A 24,870-nucleotide genomic window follows, 5' to 3' on the forward strand; every position below is an offset into this window, starting at 1 on the left:
TGACATTCTGATTCTGTATTTCATTCAGTGGCAGTGAAATGAGGATAGGATGATGACTCTACTGTTCCCCAGGAGCGCTCAGAGGCATCTGTAGCCTCCAGTTTCAATGGGATACAAAGCCTGGAGGCAAATGGAAAGTCCTGTGCACATGTGCAATCTTTTTTTGTGTATACTGAAAAACAGTTGCAGATGCAAAGGCATTTTGGCATTAAAAAAATAGAATGCTAGATTTTTTTAATGCCAGCATATACTTACACAAGAAAAAAAAAAAAAGCAAACAAACACCCTATCCTAACCAAAACATCTTAACAAGTGTATACTTGCATAGTTCTCTAAAAAACATCACCTTGAAATGTTTTTGAGCTATGGATTGCAAGCTTGAAATATTTTGTTCAGCAGAAACATTTAATGAAGACACTACTGGAATCCTTCTCTTTTCTCAGCCCACTCTCCTCCTTTCCCTCAGAAACGAACTGCAGAGAAATGATGAGATTTCCTGGAAACGTGTTTTTATTTCTATGCAATCACAGCCACCAACCCTGCTAGAGAATGGTTTGAAGAATGCTTTCCATCCAGTTTGAATGTTGATCATTAGCAAAGTTCAAGTATGTCTCAAGGATTTGCAAGTCTCATTTATCTCCATATTATAGTTGCTCAGTCAAATGTAGCAAATACCCATGAATCCCAAATCTGAGTCTTTTGGCAAGCCATGCCACATCCCAGGCTGTTAGAGTAATAGATGTGCAGTGCAATTGCAGAGAAATGAAGAGAGCCTCTGAGAATTATACTGGCAGAACTGGGAGTCAATTCTCATCACATGAGGGGGGCTTAGGTAGTGACTATTAGGTGACTACTAGGTGGGATCCTTGGAGATTTTTTTTAAATATTGAGGATAATTTGGGATTAGATCAGGAAATAAATGGAGAGCCTGCAGGGAGAGGCTTTCCATTCTCAGATTTGGTTGCTGCCAAAAAGCAGCTGGAGCAATCTGCGCAGGCTGAAGCCTGCTGGGGTCACAGAGGGAGCAGTCACAGCCACAGCAGTGCACAGTGGGAATATGGGGGGATTTTAGCAGGGAACACTGAGGCACAGGTGTTTCCTTGGCAACCCAGTGGAGGTGGCAATGGCTGCTAGGCAGGAAGCAGCAGCATCTAGGCAGGGAAGGAGGCATGGCAGGCTGCATCCCATTTTATCTGTGAAAAGATAATTAGCAACAATCCAGTCACTGGGAATAGGGAACCAAAGCCATGCATACATGTGTGAGCAGCTTATTAGACCTGAAACTCATTCTTTCCATGGACTAACTTCCCTGTGTGAATTCACTATGGGCCTGATCCCACCATTTGGGTTTTCAGTTGGTCTGAATCTATCCCATCAAGTATTTGGCTCCTGTTGTCTGTCTGAAGAGCCTCAGAGATTACCAGTTAAGATTTTTCCCTGACAGGCAACCTCGCATTCATTGTCTGCACAGCCAGAGATAAATGCCAGATATCAAGTGCCCAAGTTGTTCTGCTAATAATCATTAACATATAGGAGAGGCAATTAGAAACATTCTCCTGCTCTGTAGCCTACAAGCTTGTCCTGTCACACTGAAGGCAATCTATAAACATATGTCAAGCAGCATGGTGGTTGACAACCAGTGAAGCTCAATATTTCCGAAGATTTCATACATATTCCAGGACTTCATATCTTCTACGTTTTACAGAAAGGAAGGGAACAGCTTCACAAATGGAGGAGCTATCTCTGCTCTTCTAGCCACTTAGACCTTCCCCTTTGTTTTGCAAAAAATATATCACATCTCTTTTCATGTGAATATTCTGAATTTTTCAAGGACTGTGCAAGGTCACAAGCATAAAGAACCCAGTTCATTTGAATTTGCATCTGACAACACATTTTTAAGAGGTATAGCATAAGTCTTAAACTTAATGGACCTGCACCCAGCAGCACTTGCAGTCCCTGTGATCTCTAAGTAACAGTGTTGTACCTGTCAAAGGAAATCTGACCATATTCCTACCCCCCCCCCCCCCCCCCCCCTTATTTTTAATAGTACAGAAATGCTGCTGTTCAGCTACTGGTGGAGCAATATAAACAGCCTGGCTTGAGACATTTATGGAACCTCCTTTTGTGTCAGAGGAAGCTCCCAAATGCATATTGCTGATGTGTGCCTCTTCCCTTAAGCACAGTTCTACCCAAAGTAAAAGCAAGAGCATCACTCCATTTTCAGTAGGAAGGTCTGTTCTGCCAACAGCCCTACTTGGTGTTAGCAGCAAGTAGAAAGAATTGCTTGGCTGTGGTTTGCACATCAAGCCTATGATTTCTGCCTTCGATGTTTCTGAGCTTCACTCTTAATCAGTACAGGAAGGAGGCAAATAATTACAGCTACAACCATGGTAAAAAGGAAAAGGTTTTCCTAAAATTCTTTGGGCATCTCTTCTTACATTCCTGCAGAATATCTAAAATCCTTGTACTCTATAACAGGACAGAAAAGGCCTGTATATCCAGATTTATATGTTTATTCCAATGAATATCCATTCTATTACAAATATCTTACTATTACAGAAATAGAAAGAGATTTTCAATGACTCTGTAGGAAAAGAAAGTGAAAGCTACAATTTTCATCCCACCACATAGAGATCCTATGAAAGAAACACTAATTCTATAAGCAAGAGACATTGTCTAGATTTGAGAAATGAGCACATGGATAAGAGGTAGGGCTCTAAAGTCTAATCCAAGCTTTTCAGCTCTCTACGTAACCATGGGCAAAGGAATGAACATTTCGGAAATAACAGACTGTAACCTTTCTGGCAGTTCTACAAAATGCCTAAAAATGTGCTTAGAGAAATAATGTAGAAATGTTTTAAACAGCTGTGTGTGTGTGACAATTTATAGCTTTCTGAAGAAGCATCAGCAAAAGCAATATGCATATTAAAGGACTCTTTTGTAATGTATTTTAAATAATTTTCATTTCACAAAAGCTAAGACTGAGGCTGCTAAACTAATGCTAGTTTAAAATTTATTTTTTAAGAGACATTTTCAAGTACAATTAGAGAACCTTACTTTCTGACTAGACACATGCATAAAAATTCTCAGTTCCAACCAGGAACAATAGGAACATCCTCCGTTTGCTCAGGCACCTTCCTGCTCCTGAGAAGCCCAAGTATTGCATTAGAAATTGCACTTCATGATTGCAACCCAGAATTGCTTTTTCTCATGAATAACATCCAAATCATTCATGCTGTTTAGAAAACAAGGCATTACTGTTCACTATCACTTACATTCTTCATCTTTTCTATGTGGGGTCTGTCCCTAAGATCGTCCTGATGGTCCCCTGCAAGCAGACTCCAGGGAGTCCCCAGACTGGGAGTAGATAGTTCTGACTTCTTTGAAACAATTGCAGTAATGGAAAGCAAACCTAATTTATTTTTTTTTTTTTCTCCCCAGAAAAGCTGACTTTCCAAACATAGTCAAGTATCTGTTTGCACTTAGCAGACACGTTCTCCTCTGGGAAGCACATACCTCTGTGTAGGCCTGTGTTACTTGTTCATACAGAGACTGATGATGATGGATGGCCAGCTCTAGGTCTTGCATTTCTGAGGGGAGGCCTCCTTCACTGCACATTTTACACCAGGCATCCACACCTGAAAGGAACTGAAACAATTACAGAAACAATGAGCAACAGCGACAGAGAACATCATCACAACAGCTTTAGAAAACTGAGTAGAATGCCACTTAGAAAAACTACAGTGCCACTGACAACTCCAGCCTGAACTGAGGAGAATATAACAGTCAAAAAAAGGTCCTTTTGAACACACTGGAAAAGTATATTCCTGTTACCTCCTGAAGAGTATCTATCCAAAAGAACATTTTCTGTTTCTTTTGAATTAAAAACAAATGCTTCTTTAATTAGGCTCAGAAAACACCCATTCTAAGAGTCTTCGCATATAGAGCAGGGAGCCTGCAATATTTGGGAGAAAAACATCAGTGTGAAGCACAGGAGGATCCAGCTGTATTTGCCATCATCTCAGTCGTCAAACATCCCTTGGTCACTCACCTGTACTTAACTCTAATTTGGCCAATAGAAAACTCCCTTTAAAATCAATACTAACATTTATTTCAGTGAAAAGCAGACAGTCTGTATTCAAGCAGCTCCCAGCTCAGGGCCAGCTCAGTGGGATTGCTAATAGGATACCAAGGCTTTAACCTCCAGGTCATACATTTGGTCCTGGACCAGGTCAGCAGTAATCAGATACTATTACCATCTGATGGCTGTTAAGCAGCCAATTCAAAATGAGCTCCTGGTCTGATTCCAGTTCCTGGTGGGCAGAGATCCACAAAAAGGGAGAAAAAAAGGCACTGCCATTGCAATTGATATGGTTTAGCACCTTGGTTGGAAGCCTTAACAGAGAGCCAGAAACCAAACAGGCTTGGGGAGTAGAGGAATGGAAAAAAAAAAATTCCACTCTTAAAGGCCTCCAAAGCAGGGCTGATGTTCTTTAGTAGAACAAACTGGGGAAGGTCTCCCAGGTTCTGCCTATTCTGTAAAAGAGAGGTGGAATTTGGTCTCTAAGGTTCCTGTCTTTTTTCTTTAAGCAGGGTCTACTCCAATGACGTAGTCACTACCATGCTCATATTTAGTTTGTACTAACTGCCTGATGCCACCTCATTATTACTCATTAAATATTTTCTCTTCCTCCATCTTTTTGATAACCCAGCCTGCCACACTTCAGGGCTACGAATAAAAAATGAACAGCTGATTATAAAACAGATGCAGTGCCCTGTAGGATGAGCTTGTAACACCACAACACTAAAACACAATCACAGCTTTACCAGCTCCTCAAGCATTCACCTGTGGCTTCTTTGTAAAGCGCTCCTCACAGAGTGAGGGGCTGTGAGATTCAAAGTAGAGAGTTTTAATTCCACTCAGGTATCAGCATCCTTTTTTATTAGCACTATTGTAAGTGTAATGCTATTCACTATGCTGTCGTATAAACAAGGCTACAAAGTGTTTGCATGGTAAATATAGAGATTCAGCAACAAAGATAATGCCCTAAACATTTGTGTCTACAAGGTACAAATCTAACAGCAAGAACTATGCTTCCTAGGAGACTGGAGGTCACCACGTCCTCTTGTGTTAATCTGACTTCTCATCTGTCACATCTCTACAAGCAAAATTCCTAAACAGTTCTCCATAAAGCTGAAGTTGCCTTATTTTTTTTGCTGAGCTAGTGGAATTCACATCATTTCCTAGTCAGTTTTAGGAATATGGAGCTGAGGCCAATCCCTTCTGGGGTTGTTACATGAACCTCTCAGTTGACACAGTGAACAAAGGACCTCTACACCTTACAGATCAGTATTCCTGCTGCCAGAATCACACAGCTACAGCTCTTATCTGAATGGCTGAATTCTATCCATTTTTATACAGGCTCTTGCAGTCTTGTTACTCCTATGCTGCCATATCCCCAAAGCACGCTTTGCACAGTAGGTGGGAGACATCAAGAAGATTTTAAGCACCTAACTGCATCACTGCCTGGCTGTCTCACATCTACCTTTCTTCTGTATATCTATTGTACACAGGCAATGTCACACCAATAACTACATCAGCAATTCCACTCCTACCACGAGCAAGAGCAGCTGATGTCCTCTCTTTTAAGAAGCTGTAAGAAATGCAGCCTGTTGGTGTGTGGAGTTCATGCAGGGAGAGTAAGATATGTTTTAAGGACTTCTGACAAGTATTACTTCATACCACCAGATTATCAATCTGGGTATATTGTAAAAAAGAGCAGCGATGTCAATATTTATTACTTGCAACTTATTCTGGCAGAGCCAAGCAACTTTATTCTGTTCAACTCTCCATGCTAGAAACATATTCATGTGACAAAATCATTGCTTGAGTTAAAAAAAGACACATTTAAAGTTACGACTGTGAGGTTGGAACAGGAGCAAGGACCAATATAATTGAAGTTAATTGCTTAAATTTCCAGTTAGCCCATAGACTGGAATAGCTCCTATTGGGAGCATAAAAGTTGAAATGACAGACTCCAATAGTTGCACATGTGTTTCAGGATCTGAAGAATGATTAAGAAAAATCTCTCCTAAAAATAAAATCTTTCCTTGTGCCTCTGATTTAATCAGAAAGTAACTTTAAGGTAACAGCCCACACTTACTACTGGCTCATAACCTATCCACCAATTCACAAATGGTGCATTAGGCCCACCACTAATGGATTCTTAAACCACTTCTCACTAGCTCTGCTCCATGATTCCTATTCTAGATCACACAGAAGCTCTAGCATGCAGCTCTGACATTTTGTAGCCCATGTTCATTTATGTTTTTTGCACAGTCCTTGCTTACTGCTTAGGTCTATGGATGAAAACTCCAGATTAAGCAGGGTGGTTTCCCAGGTCCCAGAGAAATTAAAAACAGACTCTGGCCTGTCTTTGTCATCCTGAAGTGGATGCAGAAGAGCTGTAGGGATGATGGAAAGAGTGCAATGAAACTGTTCTTAGGCCTCAGTGGTTAAAATATCTACTGATACACACATATGTATAATTATATTTTGTTTTGTTGGGTGTTCTTTTTGTTTGATTGTTCTTTTGTGGTTTTTTTGTTTGTTTGTTTTTTAAGGGGTACAGGGTATGAGACTAACTGCGTATTTCCTGATGTTTCTGAAATTTCCTTTCCTTATATAATCCTAAAGTTATCCTCGCATCTTAAAGATGCCAACTGTCTTCTCCTTTGCTTCTTTCCCTCAGATTTCCTCTCTTTTTCACTTTCTTTGCTCAAACAGCAGAGCGCTCAGAGGGATCAAGGCAGAGATGAGTACAGTAGTCTCCTCAGCTAGGGAGGAAGGTAATACAAATGGCCACGGGTCATTTTCAGAGAATCACCATAAATATTTAGTGCACGCACTCAGCATGTACTCCTTTAAATAGTAATTCTGCTTATGCACTTCTGAGGGTAGACTCTGACCCAGAATTAATTGATTTAGATCTCTCAGTTGATTGAAGATATTAATTTGTTCGTTCTGACAGGATCTGTAGAGTGAGCACCTTATTAATAATTCAGCAGACAATCAGAGATCACAGCCAAGAAAGGGAGGACACCTGGTATGTCTGCTTCCCCCACCTGGCAGTCAGTGGGCCAGAACCTCTTCTGGTGTAACTCAGCACAGTTCTCTCAAAAATCACTGAGAAAAGGCATGTTATCCTATATTCCCTTGCAACTTAGAATAGCCTCAGGTATATCTAAATATGCACAAGCAGATTCTATTTTGCACTAGAATTTCATGCTAGCGTGAGAGAAGAAGGAAAAAAAAGATAGATTTGTAGCAGGGACATTTAAGGGACGTTTGGGCAGTTAACTAAGTACCCTGACTTGTACCTTCACCTGGACACAGCAAGTGTTTGGAATTCAGTTTACCAGCTTTTGATCAAGCACACATGCTGAAAGAATCTTGGCAGGAAGCTAATTTGGCAAGATTCATCTTTTCTTTCTTTCCTTTCTCTCCTTTTTTTTTTTTTTTTTCCCCTCCCCATTTTCTTTGTCTTCTTTGTCATTTTCTTGATAACAGCTAGGTACATTTAAAATATGTTTGCAAAACTTAAGGAAGATGCATGCATGCACTAAAACATACAGGCAGAGAAGGAGGAAAAGAAAGAAACAAACCAAGCTTTGGTACAGGAACTCATTCAGCCAAGTTCAATTCAACATGCCACATGTATCTGCTATGAGAGCCAGGAAAGCAATGTGATTCTGAGGCATGTGAAGACAGATGTGAGGTTCAATTCCCAGTACAGTTGACTCAGCCTTTCATCCTTCCAAGACAGACAAATTGAATTCTGTGCAGTGTGCTGTGTGGGGTCTTTAGGAAGAGACCTTGAAAAACAAGTTATTTCCTGCTCAGCTTGCATATTATGAGATCGGAGAACTTTTCATAAATCTCTGTCCCAAGCCAACAATTTCCTTGCGGGCTGTGGTGTGCCAAAGGCTGAAAGATTATGATCCTACTAGACTTGCTTCCTGTTGGCATCACAGGGAACTTCAATCAGTAGGAAGCACTGAATAAAGAGATGGTAGCAGCTTATCGCGCTGGAGAAGGAAAGAATCTGCATAGCAGACTGGTATGAGGCACGCTGTGGGAAAACTGGTTGGATCCGCATTGAGACTTCCATTACCAACAGAACAAAGGGAGCAAAATCAAGATTTGATCTGCAGCAGGGGAAGCTGTGGGTTTATCTACATCTTTGCTTCAGAGATTTAGACATTAATTATTGTAAAATGAGGAAGCCCTGATTTCAATTATAAAACAAAAACCAAAAACACAAAAAACCACCACAACCCTTGGTGATGCCAAATAATAAGGGATCACTCTGGGAATGAATGCTCAATAGATCACAGGCTGGGTTATAAACCAAATCCCAAATGCCTCACTTCTTATACTATACGGAGGTCAAATGATTAAGTTATTAGAGAGCAAGTCATCGGTTTATACTACTAGAGTAACTGAAGCAAGACCAACAACTCAGTCTTTGCTAATGGGCACGATGACTCCCACTTCTCTTTTTTTCCATCAGTCTGAGCCTGCAGCCTTCAGCACTTATCTCTCACTGACTTGTCTCTTATTGAAGGAAGGAGTGACTGCTGTTCAGAATTAGCAAATTCTCCTGTCTGCTTAATAATGAGAGACTTGCCTCCGTCAGGCAGCACAAACCTCAGTTCCTTTTATAGATGTGCCAAGGGAGGACTGTTTTTTTCAGACCCAGCCATTCAATTGCACAGAGAAGAAAAAAAAAAAGTCAAAGCTGAAAGTGACATTAGTCTAGACTTTTTCAAGCTAAGGCTGAGGTAAAATATCCGCTTTGACAGCGTTCAAAGAGAAAGATGACAAAAAACCTCACCTCTAACTGACAGGCAGTTCAGTGCAGCTATTTGTTTTATTGTCTTTCATCCTACAAAATACCCTGGCAACTCCTCATAAATTGCAAATAAGATTGACACTTCAGAAAAACATGGGATTGCTCATTGAAAAAAAAACAAAAACAAGTACCAAATCAAAGAATAACTAATTCATTCATAAATCTTAACCATTCTCTCTCTGCATATAGACTGGATAATTTTTTTCTTTTTATGAACATACAGCGACTGACAAAGATCAATACAAAGTCTGCACCTAAACTTTACAGTGCCCACTGTAGAGAGGTGAAAGTACTTGGACCAGTCATCTTGTTAGGATATCGGGCCCATCAGTGCCTGCACTTATGTGAGCACATACATCATTAGGTGCCTGGTAGGGTGAGTAATTGCTCCATGTTATGGCCTGTTGTCAGTAAGAAGTAAAAAATAAATAAAAAACGCATAATTCCTCAGTAAGAAACAAATAATAAAGAAAGTCTTTACTGTTTAAGCAAAACATTTCCATACATGTATTCTGACTGCTACAGTTGGAAAAGTAGTGTGGCAGAAAGGTGATACGAGAGTGAAATGGCAAAAGGGACAAATAGGAAAAGAATGCTCACCCAGCTCTGAAGATTTGGGCTCTGAGGGAAAAGTCCACAAGGAAGGGATCTCCAACCAGAGATCCTTATCCAGTGACAGTAAGCCCTTAAATGAGGTCTAAGAGAGGTGCAACCACGCTTGACCCCTTCGAGTCACACAGTTGAATTGCCGTCACCTGTGCTCCCAACACTGGGCTGGTCCTTTCCTCAGGTGTTCAATCAGTGGTTCAAGCTGTGATTCAACAGTTCCCATACACTGACCCATGAGGCACGATTTCTGGCTTAAAAGTAATCAGCCACTTGAAATGCAAGCAGTATCAAGCACAGCCACTTTGCAGCTTTAAAAAAAACTATTTGGAAAAAGCAAGTGCACAACAGCACTGAAAAAAACTCCCAAAGCCATGTTTTTAAATGGGAAATGAACACAATCAGCATGTGGATGAGAACTGAACCATCACTGATAGGTGGAGCTGTTTTTAAATCTGTTCACTGATTTAAAACCTGTCACAGTCATGAAATTATGAAACAATTCTGAGGCAATGGGTACTGCATTTCAGCAGTGGTGACACTGATGTGGAATACAAGCCATGTTATGGACAGCCACGCACAACTGTCACACTATGAAATGAAGGGTGGCTTAATCAGCTCATCTGCATGACTTGGTGATTTATGAGCACAAGACTGCATATGAAGCTGATACTCAGCTTCAATGCATTAGAAATGGCAACATTGAAAGATCGCACAATTTGTACCAGGAGGTTCACGCAGAAACAGAAAGAACACTGTATGCAAGTTTGTTAAAACTTATTGAACCAATACAAGGCTGAATGTGACAGTTTCCTGGATTCATCATTACCAGTGATGAGATGTGGTATCACCACTAGGAGCCAGAGTCAAAATGGCAGTCCACAGAGTGATGACGTGAATTCCCCATTGAACAGAAAATTCAAAGCACAGCCCTCAGCAGGGAAAGTGATATGCACTGTCTTTTGGGATGAGGGAGGAATGGTCCTTCAAGATTTCTTGGAATCCAGGACAATTCTGACAGCTACATTGTGACAATGACTAAGCTAAAGGCTCAAAATTCCAGGGTCAGGCCAGAGAAGATGACAAACTTTCTCTTGCAGCACAATATTGCCAGGACCCATATCATTTAGGAAGTTGTGGAACACACTGCCAATGTTGGCTGGACTGTCATACCACACACACCATGCAGTCCTGATTTGGCACCTTCTGACTTCCATCTGTTCAAATCAATGAAATATGGACTGCATGAGTAACATTTTCCTAGCAATGACATTATTATAGCAGCTGCGAAAAAGTGGATCACCTCTGCTGGTGCAAATTTTTACAAGCATGGCATGCAGGCATGGCATCTTGTTCATTGCTGGTGAAAATGCATAGCTAATGGTAGTGACTAAGTTAAAATGCAATGGTTTGTTGCTGAGAATTTGCTCTATCAAATATCATTATTGTGCTCCTTGTATGTATTGTAGTTTCCACGGAAATAAATAGGAAGTATTACTTGCAGAACAATCCACGTACATATAAATGCTGATACTTGTTTTCCCAACCATAATATTCCTGCCTTTATCCCCAACACTATAGAAAACTAGGCAACAGAAATAATGCAGCACATTATGGCATAAGTGCATTTCAGTTATCATTAGATTCTCTCTCATCACTAAGGCCTAGAAAATATTTCCTTATCCACTCAAGCAATGCATACTAATTTGGGGGGGGGGGGGGGAAGAGGAATATGTTGCTTTTTGTTTTTGAAACACTGCTCCAATAAGAGCAGGTTTAACTGCAAATAAGCCAAAAGCCATCAGGTAGTAACTGCAGCATAACCGTTATGAAGTTGTCAGTAGATCACTTCGCTAGTCACAAAAGTAGCTCACCTGTTCAGCTTTCTGGTGAAAGACAGCAGACATAGCTAAGATGGTGCTGCGTTCATCCAGAGCTGCAGCAAAACTCTTCCACTCTTGATCCAGCTGTGTAGAAATTTGTTTAATTTGCTGGGAAGCGTAATGGCCTGCCTCAGACAGCCTGGATGCAACAGACATGATCCGATTGATGTTGACATAGGCGTTCTGAAAATTAGAAAGCACACAAATAAAGAGCAGGAAGAACCGTGACCACCCTCTGCCTTCATTACAAATTCCAAACACCACCAGTTGGAGCAAAGCAAAGCAGTTCAGTGAGAGTAATCAACCATTCTTTTAAATATTCACAGCTAGCAGGCATACTACCTTCCACACTAAAAATGCATCCCATGGGAATTATTTTGCATATCTATGCCATTATCTACTACTTAGTTATTTCTCCTCTTCTTCTGTTTGTTTGTTTCTCTATGTATTTAGGTAAAATCAATTGCCATTCATTAGCTATCTACTTATCTGTTAGGGTTTACACATTGCTTCTTCATATTTCTATTGAACTACTTCACATTTCTCAAAGCTAAGTATAGATATTTATAAAGGAAATATTTGCTTTCTATCCTTTGAGAACTCTGACAATCCTTTATAGACATGCAGTGTCAACAAACGGAAAAGTCTTAGAGAATTTAAAAGAGCCCATAAAGATATTCTATAGAAAAATGAGTTTCCATGGAAATGACCATCTTGCTCAAAATTTTCATTTGGCAGACCGATTTTAAAGAAATAAAGACTATTTTTTTCCCCGTAAGATTAGAAGAAAACTGATCAAAATTATTCTAAAGTTTTACATATACTTAAAAAAATTATTGTGATTTGATTGCAGCTGGTGGTCAAACATCCAAACACCTCTAACTGCAACTTTAAAAAACATTTAAGCCTTTCTTTTGGAAAGTCTTCATGTCTGATCCTGAGCCGAGACAACTTCATAATATATCAGGTTACTGTGATGAAAAACAGTATAGCAACAGTACAGATGCATAACTCTGGGTGAGTTGTACCAACAAAAGACACAGGACTTTGTCATGTTTGAGGAGAAAGAAAAGTTGAAATGAATAAGTTTTGATTACATGTAAAAAATATAGGTTTCCTCTTTTTTTCTCTTCCCCCCCCCCCCCGCAGAATTATTTTGGGTATTGCAATGCAGTGGGCATCATCCAACAGGAGAAAAACTGTGCATTCCTCATTTCTCTGCAGCTACAGCATATATATATACATCAACTACATATACCATACATATATACACCAACTAACTAGTAGAAGGTAGAGGTAAGCTTAGATTAAATACGGCAGATGTTCCTAGAGTCTGTTTTTCAAGTTAGGGAGATTTCTATATCCTTATGTCTCTTTGTTACATGTTTACACAGAGATGAAGATTTTCACTGAGGAAATTTCATTTTCCTAGATGAGGCTTTTTAACGGCAGAGTACCAATCTGTGCTGTAACCAACCCACCGACTCCATCGCATTTCCAACAGAATACAAGGAGCTGTGTGGGTGTCACCTCTGTTCTCAGTGCACCAAGTGGAACTGGCTCAGGAAACAGAGGATCCAAAGTTTCCTCAGTTGCTTCCTGAATGATAAACGGATCCAAGTGCAGACTCAGATGTGATGTGCTCTTCTGTACAGTTCCAGTTGGTAGTGCCATGTGGATACCTCCTACTCTATGACATAGGTACCCCCTTTCATCCACTGTCTCTCATATCTCAGTGATTCAGTGACACTGAAGCGGGGCTTGGACACACAATATCAGTCCAAGGTCTCAAAGAAACCCAAGGTTTGACTAAAAATCTCAATTAGCACATTCTATCAGACATTTTATTTCTTATCTCAGAACACTGTCACCATTAGTGGGAAAAAATGGAGTCAAGATTGTGAAGGAGATTTGGATTGCTGTTGTGGGTTGAAACAAAATCCAATATGGCTTCAAAGCACTCCAGAATTTAGTTTTGGGAGAAAAACAACAAAAAACATTTAACAGACCACAATCCACAGAAATTGCAAGACACTTATTTTCCCATCATGGAATAGAGTAAAATTGTAAGCAAGTTGCTTTCATCTTTATCAGCCAATGTGTAATGTTCCAAGTAAAATGGAACAAAAAAAATCGAAAATGCCAAAATTTAACTGTGACATTTCAGAGTTACAACTTCCTTTCCCTCTGATTTGCTCATCTCTAAAAACTGAAGGAAGGGGAATTTCTGTATTACAGTTACATGGATCTTTTGATCCTAAAAGAGAGCAAGTTAGATAGAGCAACTAATGTCTGTGACTTTATTTTTCCTTTAGGATGGAAAAATCCACAGTTAGCAGGTTCATAGAGAGTTTCACTTTAAATATAACCTAAGTCCAAGCTCTTTTTTTTTTTTTTTCTTCCCTTCCTGGTGTTTTTCTTCATAGAAGAGAATTGTCCCCAAAGAGTAATGCAAGGGTATACTGATTTATGGCTACACAGAAGTACAGTAGGTAAACTATGAGAAAACAATATATTAATGTCTAGAAGCAAGGGCAAAAGCACTACAGTTGACATTCTGTTGTATTGAAACCGGGGGAAAACCAAGTTCTGGCTAATCTTTTCTTTATCATTGAGAAAACATTATTTTACAGTTATTTGCAGTTTCCAAAAGCAGTCACTATCTTAAATTTTAATTTTTCCTTCATTTCTTTCAACTGTGAAATTTAGGGCAACAAAGGGGACTTTTTGCTCCTAAGGAACATTTGACAAAAAAACACAACAACAACAAAGATCCCTTCACATGTGCATCAGTAGCATAATATGCATGAATATTTCTCATGTGCAATGCCTTTCCAGCATGGAACACCTCATTTTGTCCACCAAGTCTTAGTCCACTCCTGTAGCCTAAACAAGGCCTTGATTCTTATAATTAATGTCCTAAAACATAGCTGTTCCTTCCAGTGTTTGTTATCATCACTCAAGTCCCTAACACTAGTTAGGATGACAGCCTTTGCCAATAAGCACAGACAGTAGTGGCAATTCAGTTGTGGAATGATCTCCCACAGGGAAACAAAGCACTAATTCAGACCTGATCATCTAAAGGGCATGCTGAGAGACTTTCCCTCTAAATTAAGCCCTCCAACTCTAGCTGGAGTGATGCTTTCTTCTATTACACATATATAGAGAACACCTTGCACTCTGGAAAGAAAAACGAGCAGTAAGAAACATTAAATTTGCAAGAAACTTGGCTGTGTTCATCTCCTTTCCTAGAGAAACGGTTGACATACTGCGATGGCTGAGTGAACGTGGGGAACTGCAGATTAATTGAAGGCAAAATTTGATTGTTGAGGAAGAAAAAGAAAGCTCACACCACAAGTTTAGAAACCATTTGTGAAGTGAACCTAACACATAAATCCAAAGCAGAATGTTTCAGTGATAAAATAATCTCATGAGATATCTTTAAGACCTTTAAGTTTCTATAAGAAGACCAATTACATTTAGCATGTTGCAGAATAACGTTGGATGGCATTTTAGCTCAGCCTACACACAAAAATATATTGTTCTTTTAATATCAATGATAGGATTTTTTTTTTTCCAAAAGACCTCATTAGCCTTTACAAAATAATTGTAATTTGTATGAAATATATTGTGACTTAAGATGATATACATCACCATCTAGTGTTAGACAACTAACTCCCCGACAGCTGGATGGGCAGCACTGCCAACACTGAGCAGCACCATATTTATGTACGCTCCACGGAAAGTGATAATTCACTCTAAGGAGGTTAACAGATCCAGACATAAAAAAAGTCCTGGCAAAGGAAATATGAGCAACCTCAGTTAGAACAAGTAATATGTATGCCATCTATCCAAGTACAGAGCTGTGATCAGAGTGGTAAGAGAAAAGCTCTGGTGCTTCAGTGTAACTCAATCAAATTGACTAGATTGATGAGATTCTTCACAAAATAGTGAAGCCAAATATTCATCTTCATGAGAAGTAGTATTGCTTCAGTATAAACATTATACAGCTGTGATAAAGACTAACATAATTTATCTTGAAACTGAAGTGAAAACAAGCATTGCCTTGAATTACAGGAAGAATATCTATGGTCTTTATTTGAAAGAAAAATACCACACTACAGTTCATTACCTCAAATATACGACTTTTCCACATTCCACATGCCATATTGTTCACTTAAAAGGAAGAATTATTATTGGTTAGAGTAAAACTGTTTTTCCATAAGGGAGCTTTGGTCACAGAATGCCTGTGAGGGTCTATAAGGAAGAGCATGTGACAAAAGACATGAGCAAATAACACCAGAGGAACTGAGAAAAGCGTTGTAACTCCTGTTAGTTATGACAGGCCAAAAGAACATTAGGATCGAACAGAAAGAAAAACAAAATACCTTAAAGATCCAAGATCTGATCCAACTTCTGCTAAAGTCTGTACATTTTTCCCCCTACAAAACATGTAGCCATCCTAATCTACATGCTCCTCTTCTAGTCTTCTCTCGAGACTGATTTTAATATATTGAGGAAAAAAAGCCAAAACCAAAACAAAAACATCACAAAATCCAAAATCTGACACAATAAGAGTCTTTTAAGATCTTGTTATTCAGATTCATGATAGCTAACTTATTTGCAATCTAACAGTTGCTGAGACTGCCATGTCTGCTTAGAAAAGATCCAGCAAAATTATAAAGCAAATTCCTACCAAAGCTACAATTATACAGCAAATCTCCAGAAAAAAAAAAAAAAAAAAAAAACAGAATTGTGTAATCTACTTTAGTCAAAAGACTTGGAAATTAAAAGGCTCAAATTTAAAAAGACGCTGTGCCATTTAAAATGGCATTGTTCTTGAACCAATCTCCACATCTTGGGTCTTGAGCACAGTAGCTAAATATTTGAGTATTGTAATTAGCATGAGAAAGCTCAAAAGTTCATCAGGTATGAATGTTTGTGTCTATTAAAACCCACTGACTCTTAATTTTTCAGACTGGGGTGGATCAGTTTATCACATCTGGGATAGCAAAGAGTTGTGAGGGATACAACTACCTACGTTACCATTTATAGTAATGGAACAGGAAAGGATTTCTGGCATTTTCTCTTTGCAGAAAGAAAGATACTGAGAAATAATTGCAAATGCAAATGAATACATGCTTAGTATTAAATTCTCCAGAGCTACAGTTTTCTATCTCACATATTCTGCATTGTTATTTAATCCTAATCCTTAAATTAACAAGTGTTTATCAGTGGGTAATTTAATGCAAGAAGCTTCTAGATGCATGAAAGCAGTGTACACAAACACATCAGGAGCAGAGCTTTTAGAAACAAACACTGCAAGGCAGAGATCTGCACACTTCACAGAGTGACCAAAGTGCCTCTTAATGCCCTATAAATATCATTAAATAGGCACATACACATTAGTCATTATCTGACAGTCTCTAGCAGAGATCAAACAGCGGCACAACAACTGAACCAAGAAAGATAGTTGCATGAAAGTTTTGTAGTAGCAATTGCATGATTACGTATTTGTAACATCACTGCTACTAATTTCCTTTCAAAAAGCTGTGTATGGTAAAAAATAAAATAAAAAAATAAAAAAATCTTGCCTTAAATTTTGGCTACCTGTGGTCATTCTTTCCTACAGTTTTCTTGCTCACCAGCAAGATTCTCCTGTCTTCCAGTGGCGTTATGCATCAGACAGACCTGATGCATATTTCCAGCCTCACTTCCCCATCAAAGTACAGCTCATATTGTTGGGTAGGCTTGGGGCATATAAGGTCCTACCACTATCCTCCGGAATCACCACCCAACTTCCTCTGTATTTGCTTTGCTCAAGTAAGTCTCAGTCCCAACTTTGTTGTTGACCATGGCTGGCTCTTGTTGTGAACTACCACAAAGGCTTCATCCTTACTACATTTTGTCTTCCTATATGCTCACAAAGTTCCCATGCTTGCCAAGAGACACAGATACTGCCTGTCACAGGAGCTGAGCTGTGGCCAGGAAAGGGTTGCTTTAATTTCAATCTCTTCTTGGTCTTCCTGCATTCTTTCTCTCAGTCAGGATGACTAGTATGCAGCCCAACACCCTTATGCAGCAAACTGATGTTTTCTGCATGCTAACATACTCACGTTCACAATACTGATTCTTGGGGATAACAAAAATTGCTCTTTTTTTTTTTTTTTTTTAAAGCAAGTAACTTAATTTAAAGACCAGTATCACTGTTGACAGCAGAACTACAGTGACATGAGACCAGCAGCTCCAGGTTAGTTCAAGTAGCTGAAGCTTAAGGTCATTATCCAGACTGATATAGTCACCCTTATGTCTGCTATTCCAGCAGCAGGATGCCCAGCCTTCAGCAAGACTACAGCCCTCTTTAATGCCACAAGCCAATGTTACCATGCTGTAAAACCCCATTCACCAGCCAGCCTATGCAACCTGGGAATTGAAATCCCTCTGGAAAGGCCACTGGGCAGACACATCACTTACATACAGGTCCTTCAGCAAGGGGTTCTTGCACACACTCATATATTTCAGCTCATTTAATTAGTCCAGAATGGAGTGTCATCCCTCCTTAACTTTAGAGGGTGAAAGTTGAATGTGTTCAGTACTGATGCCCTTCCACATAAGTGTTGTGTGTGTTAGAGATGAAGAAGACAATCCTCTTTGCAGTATCACTCATGCTAACCACATGAAACCCCACGATTAAACATTTATGCAGTTTACATCAGAGATGGAGCAAAATGGGAGTTATGACACCTGTCCCACTATTCCCCTACAGCAGAAAAGGTTTCTGGGCAGCTCTATGATACAGAAGTTGGGCAGTGGTGAGAGGGCACTGCTAGGAGCCAGAGCCACTGAGAGGTCCCTATGCTCAGCAGGTTCCCAAGAATCTTTGAAAATGCCACACCTTCTGGCATTTTTCATTCCCAAAAGTTCATTTGGAGACTGACAGAAGAATGGAGAAACTTTGTTTTTCTTCCATTAGGTGGCACCCTCCCTGTCATTCATTAATTTTCTATTAACATTAATAACCTCTTTCCAAGTTCAATTGCCAGTTATTTTTAGAAAATAATGCCAAGCAGCACCACAAAAGGATAAAGGGAGGTCTTTCAGTTTGACTCTTCTGACAATGCCTTCTGAAGGATTACGACTGAGTTTATATCTATCATAATCCAAATGACTTTTAATGTATTAACCTCCAGGACAAACTTATTTGTTAGGATTCTGCAAACAGCAGTGCTATACAGAAGCCATGCTATTCTACATTTTGCTGGATGGCAATGTGATGGCAAGCTTATAAAGTGCCTAGAGCCTAATTTTTTCAGTGCTCATTTCAATTATAATCACAATAAACATATTAATAGACATATTATAAACATTTCTCACAGGGCTTAGTGAGGAACAGATAGGTGGAAGTGGTGGGTAGAATTTAGGTCAGAAAATTTAATTACCTGAGCAGAAATGTAGTCAGAGGAAAAGGGTTAACATGCCTTTATGAAAGGAGTGGGCAGTTTAACAACATTGGGTGGTCAGGATCTCTTTTTCACAGTTCAGAGAACACCTTAACCTTTGGTAAAATAGTCAGGTGCGACTCTCTAGTGATGTAAACCACAAATTTAAACACCAACCCCCACCTTCAAGGCCTCATCCCCAGTGTAACTATAGTCAGACCACGCACAGTATGAAGCAGTTGGCTGAGTCAGGATGAGCTTTTGTGTAGTGACAGCATTTGAAGAGGGCTTATCTCTGCATTGTATGATTGAAGCAGGATGCCTGTGTTCATTTTTCTAACCCACCACAACAATCAAAACATCAATATGCTTTGTCCAGAATAAATGCTTCATGCAAGGTAAGAATAAGAAAGAGAGCAAAGCACTTTTCAATGGATAATTATACTTTTTTTTTTTTCTTTTTTAAATAGTAACAATTTAAAAAAAAACCACCCATAGTAAAGTAAAAGGAATTGAACAAACTAATTAACTATTGAAAAAGCCAAAATCTCGCTGTGGCCACAACTGACAGCTTGATTAGTGCCTTTTTCAAGGTTTTGAGAAGTACCTTACTAGGGTGTGGAAGAAAAAGCATAAATTATTCAAGGACTACACACAGATATCATTAATAACCAGTCAAAGAAATGTCACAAACTTAGAAAATAATGGTATTTGCTCTCCAAAATGTAAAAGACATGCTGATCTTAAGTCAAGGAAATAATCATATCAGTATCTGGGTGGACAGAGCAAAACTGCTTCCCAGAAAGAGGGCTGCTGCCACAGCACAGCCTGACTTTTCTCCACTTCTCATGGGTTCCTTGCACTTTGAAATGAAGGCAGCCTCACACATTACACACTCACCTCAATCACACACACAGACCCATTAGATCACAGTATGCCTCCAAACTCACCATTGAATTCATGGCAAAGTGATTGTGCTGCGTCTGCAGGTCAAGGGCATGTTGGTAGCTCACACCAATCTCCGTGTGACTCTGTAGGAACAATTCTTTGTTGTGGCTGATCCAGTCAAACATCTAGAAATATTCACACAGGACAGAAAAAAAAAGTATTAGAGAGGGATGAAAAAAATTTTAGACTGTGCAGAATATAAAACCTCACAGTTCTCAGACAGATTTATATGTAACACGGACAAAAAATCCTCAGCAACTCTTCTGTATTTTGCTTCATAGAATCATAAAGGTTGGAAAAGACCTGTAAGCTCATCTAGACAAATTGTCAGCTCATCTCCACTCTGCCCACTAACCATGTCCTGCAGTGCCACATCTACAAGTTTCTTGAACATCTCCAGGGATGGTTTCTCCACCACCCCCCTGGCCAGCCTGCATTACCACTCTTTCTGAGACAAATTTTTTCCTAGTATTTAACATGAATCTCACCTAGTGCAATTTGAGGCCATCACCTCTTATTCTATCATTGTTACCTGTGGCCAAACCCCACCTCACTACAATCTCCTTTCATTGTAGAGGGAGACCTTATCACAGATCAGGTCAGATAAGATACCTTGGCCACAGATAAGGTCTCCTCTGTGTCCCCTCGTCCCCAGACTGAAAAATCCAAGTACCCTCAACCACTCCTCATGAAACTTGCGCTCCAGATCCTTCACCAGCTTTGTTGCTCTTCTCTGGACATGCTCCAGCACCTCAATACCTTTGTGTTGTGAGTGATCCCAAACCAAACACAATACTCAAGGTGTGGCCCCACCACTGCCAAGTGATCACCTCTCTGCTCCTGCTGGCTGCACTACTGCTGATACAAGTCAGGATGCTGCTGACCTTCTTGGCCACCTGGGCACACAGCTGGCTCACGTTCAGCTGGCTGTTAATTAACAACCACAGATACTTTTCCACCACACAGCCTCCCAGCCACTCTGCCCCAAGCCTGTAGCATTACATGGGGTTGCTACGACCAAAGTGCAGGGCACAGCACTTAGTCTTGTTGAACCTCATACAGCTGGCCTCAGCCCATTGATTCAGCCTGTCCAGATCTCTCTGTAGAGCTTTCCTATACTCTGGCAGATCCGTATTTCCTCACAGCTTGGTGAAGAAATTGAAATTGTTCATCTGAAAACATTCTGAAGTTGCACTCAATCCCCCTCATCCAGATCATCAGTAAGGATATTAAACAGGGAGCCAACTTTATTATTCCCAGCACTGAGCTCTACAACATCACAACACTCCTTAACACTGAGGACCACCCCACTGACTCCCCTTATTTGTCTATCCCTTCAGAAACGTTCCTTACCAAGATAAGCTTCTCAAGCAATGGCCACACTTAAGTTCTCATGATAAGAACAAAATGATAGGTCAGGAAGCATAATTCATAAAGCATGTTCCTAAGTAAACTGATGCAGTAGTCTTTTCTTATACATAATAGTAATTGTATATATAAAAAGATGGCAGCAGAGGGACCTAAATCAGAGGTTGCTTCATTTACCAAGGCTCTTAACAGTTCATAAAGAACCTTAAATCCAGAAATGGACCAAAAATGTCATAAATAATATTGATGAGATTTTCTCACCCCATTTTCTTTAGTCTATACATAAAATTTTCCAAATGTTGTATCCAAATAGCAAGTTGACTTCCTACTCTTTTATTTCCTAGATCTTTCCAGTTCTAGTGCCAAAAAGCACTCTATCTTCCACTTATTATTTTTGGGATGAAGAGGAAAAAATGTATTTTATTAATATCTATAAAGAGTACACATTTCAACTTCTTCCACTTCCAAATGTATTTCCAAGCAAAATGGGTAGTTCAGTACTTCAGATAGAAATATGTTTAATAAAGCTGATGAAACTCATTCTTTATTTTGTAGCACTTCAATGTAACACTTCTATCACTTGCATGTTCATTAGTTATAAGTTGTCACAAGTCAGCCTGGAAATGGTGTGTTTGTGCTTTGGCTTCTTCTGAGTTGAGATTAAACATTTTCCAAGTAGGAACCTTTCATTCTTTATGCCTTACTAAAGCTGTACAGGCATTATAATCTTGTAACAAACATTTTCTGTTACAAATTCCCTTCAAACTTCATTCACTCATCTCCATCCCAGAAAACTTTGCCTCCATCTCCATCCCAGAAAACTGGTGACATGTCCATTGATAAGAACTCTGTCACAGTTAAAAAACAAACAAACAAACCCTCCCCACACTGCTTACTAATGAATTAAAATTCATTACTGTAGAGGCAGTGGAGGTCTGGCCAATACAGTCTCAGATGTTAAAGAGAGCCTTCAGGTGAAAAGGTAAGAGATACATCTTTTAAGCAGCCATCAAAGGATCAGTCTACATCTTTGTTATAGCATCATTGCATTCTCCAGTCAGTAACTGTTTTTTGCTTCAGCACTGAAGAACAGATTTTGACCTCTGACAGCTGAAGAGCACTGCTCTGGCACTGCACATTGCAATAGCTTCTCAGGGTCCATTATCTTTTCCCTAAAGAGAAGGTGATCCCAAGAACAGAGAAAAGGCCTGCATGGGTCACCTTAGACTCCTGCAATAAACTCAGCATTTTGTGCTCAGCACTCGATTCAGCACAGCAGTGTATTGCTCTGTGCAGGGAATTTGCAGCAATAATACTGATTATCCCCTTCATTAGGAAGAAAATAAACATTGCGAGCACTCCAGCATCACTGGACACACTGTAATGACATGGTCCTAAAAAACCTGTCACTTATGCCTGACTTCTTAAACTTTTATTTATGAAAATACACTTGAAGCTACAGAGTTTACACAATCTCAAATTTCACATTTATGAGTTTTCTTAAAGAACAAATTTGATTCAAGTTACAGTGATGCAAGATCAAACCAACATCTTGGCTTATCCATTTTCTGTTTTGTAATGGACATGATAAAAATGAAGCCTACCACACTTTTCTTTCTGATAGCGTAAATAAGATTTTATGCAAGGATGAGTTCAGCAGTTTCAAATATTATTGCCAATTAAACAGAATGAAACACCCTACTATAACCTGAAGAGCTACCTAAAGCAAGAACTGTGCTGCTAAGGAATTTATGTCCAAACAAGACTTTAAATCTCTATTTAGAAACAGACTTTTTGTAAGTAGATATGCATTCAATCTGAATATTTCTTAATGTTTTTAACAATCTAAAGATGTACAGGAAGAAGGAAATTGGCAGCAATCCACTGAAAACAAACAGTAAATCTAATATTTTATGCTTAGTGAGGCCAAATTGGGAACTTTTTAGAACAAGTAATTTAAACTAAGTATCTATTATTCTGTGGATAAGAAGCATTTCCTCCATCTAATCTATACATATATTATTGGATGAGAATATAGGTTATTTTAAACCATGCCTCTACCCTTTAAAGTGCAATAATAGATTATAATGGAAAAAACAACAAAATTTAAAAGAAGATTAATCATTTTGTCTACTTTAGTCAACTGAAATACACACTATCAGTTGAAAGGATAGCCTTCATGAATGTTAAGCAATGCACAAAGATCATAGAATCATTAAGAAGAGACCATGAAGACTATCAAGACCAGCCATCAACCCATCCCCACCATGGCCACTGACCACATCCCTCAGTGTCACATCCCCACGGTCCACCTCCAGGGATGGTGACTCCACCACCTCCCTGGGCAGCCTGTGCCAATGCATTACCAACAATGTCATATCACCTTTCAAAAGGGTACGTTTTTAAAACTTCTATTCATGGACAGCAGCAGATTTTGGAAGAGTCGCCAGTTTAGACCTTGAATCTTTCTATCATATTCTTCAAAGAAAAAAAAAAAAAAAAAAACACCTTGTTTTCAGCCAGCCTATGTCTATAGCAAACTATCCCCCCATCAGTGTTGTCTGGAGTCTCTCCCTTTAATTGCTGCAAACTTCTTTGACTTGAAAGCTCAGAGAGTAAAAGTTGCTTCATGAGGTTTGAAGCAGGAAGACAACCATCAACATAACCAGGAATGAGTGCAGAAAAAGAAAAAGGGCAGATTCATAACACTCTAAAGTAAGGTTAATGATTCTTTGCTCAGTAAAAAAAACTAAATGATAAGCAGTCTCCACCATCACTCTTACTTTAAGCACTAGTTATGGCTTTGCAAAACTGCAGGCACATCTACCTTATGCAGTACATCACTATTTTAAATATCCAAATAATTTCAAGATAAATTGGTACCTCTACATGGCTTAGGCCAGTACTGTGTGGAAATATAAGTCTGCTGCCCAAAACCAGAACGGCCTGGGCATGGTACTACTTTGATTTGACTGTTGGTTTTGTTGCCAGGGCTTGTTCAGAGACTTCTAAAGCATTTCTGTTTAATGCTCACCGAATTGTAGACATTTTTAAAGTATCTTTAAGAATGGTTTGGGTTTTCTTTATTGTTCATCTATAGCAACAAGGAAAACTTTGTTCTTTTACTCTCCTAATCAAAGATGCACAGGAATAAGTACCACACAGTCCCACAGACCACAGGATTTACTTAACAAACATGGGATTTAAATAAGTAAACAATGAGGTTGTTTGCTTGTGAGATCTAAAAATTGTGTTTTCAAACTTTTCTCTTTAACCATAAAGTCTACAAATGGACCAAAATAAAAAGTTTCTCATGATAATAAAATTGGAAGCGGAGGCTTCTGTGAATATACCAGATGCTGTGTGACTCGCAGTGAAGTTATGAGAGCTGCTAATGTGTGGCTGGTGGGTTCAATAGAAAGGCCTGACAACATTGTTTGACCTGCCCATATTACCAGCAATATTTCCTGAAAGCTTTCTAGTTAAACTTGTTTTCCACATGAAAAACATTGATGCTTCCTGTGTTCCTGAAATGAGTTGGTCAGTTTGCTTAATTAAAGCACACCATTAAGAATGTGAGTGTGGCAAAGACCCAACAATTGCTGTTTTACTCAACTCTGCAAAGATTGCTCTAGTATCAAGGGCCTAATGGGCTCCTGGAAAAACGTTCAACATCCTTTGATAAGTTAGTTTCCCTGTCAAAAGAATGCA

The 24,870-nt window shown here is 39.3% G+C and overlaps 1 protein-coding gene across 4 annotated transcripts in view; it reads right to left on the reverse strand.

Annotated features, from left to right (window-relative positions):
* Nucleotides 1–24,870, reverse strand: part of KALRN (kalirin RhoGEF kinase) — a 449,507-nt gene that overhangs the window by 220,567 nt on the left and 204,070 nt on the right. For all 4 annotated transcript variants that reach the window (XM_048953841.1, XM_048953835.1, XM_048953838.1 and 1 more), the window contains exons 6-8: nucleotides 19,794–19,916; nucleotides 11,396–11,587; nucleotides 3,517–3,648 (exon numbers count right to left, since the gene is read on the reverse strand). In XM_048953841.1, coding sequence (XP_048809798.1) covers nucleotides 3,517–3,648; nucleotides 11,396–11,587; nucleotides 19,794–19,916 — 447 coding nt within the window. The remainder of the gene's footprint in view (nucleotides 1–3,516; nucleotides 3,649–11,395; nucleotides 11,588–19,793; nucleotides 19,917–24,870) is intronic.

The sequence above is a fragment of the Lagopus muta genome, chromosome 8, assembly GCF_023343835.1.
Source record: "Lagopus muta isolate bLagMut1 chromosome 8, bLagMut1 primary, whole genome shotgun sequence".
Lineage (NCBI taxonomy): Eukaryota > Metazoa > Chordata > Aves > Galliformes > Phasianidae > Lagopus > Lagopus muta.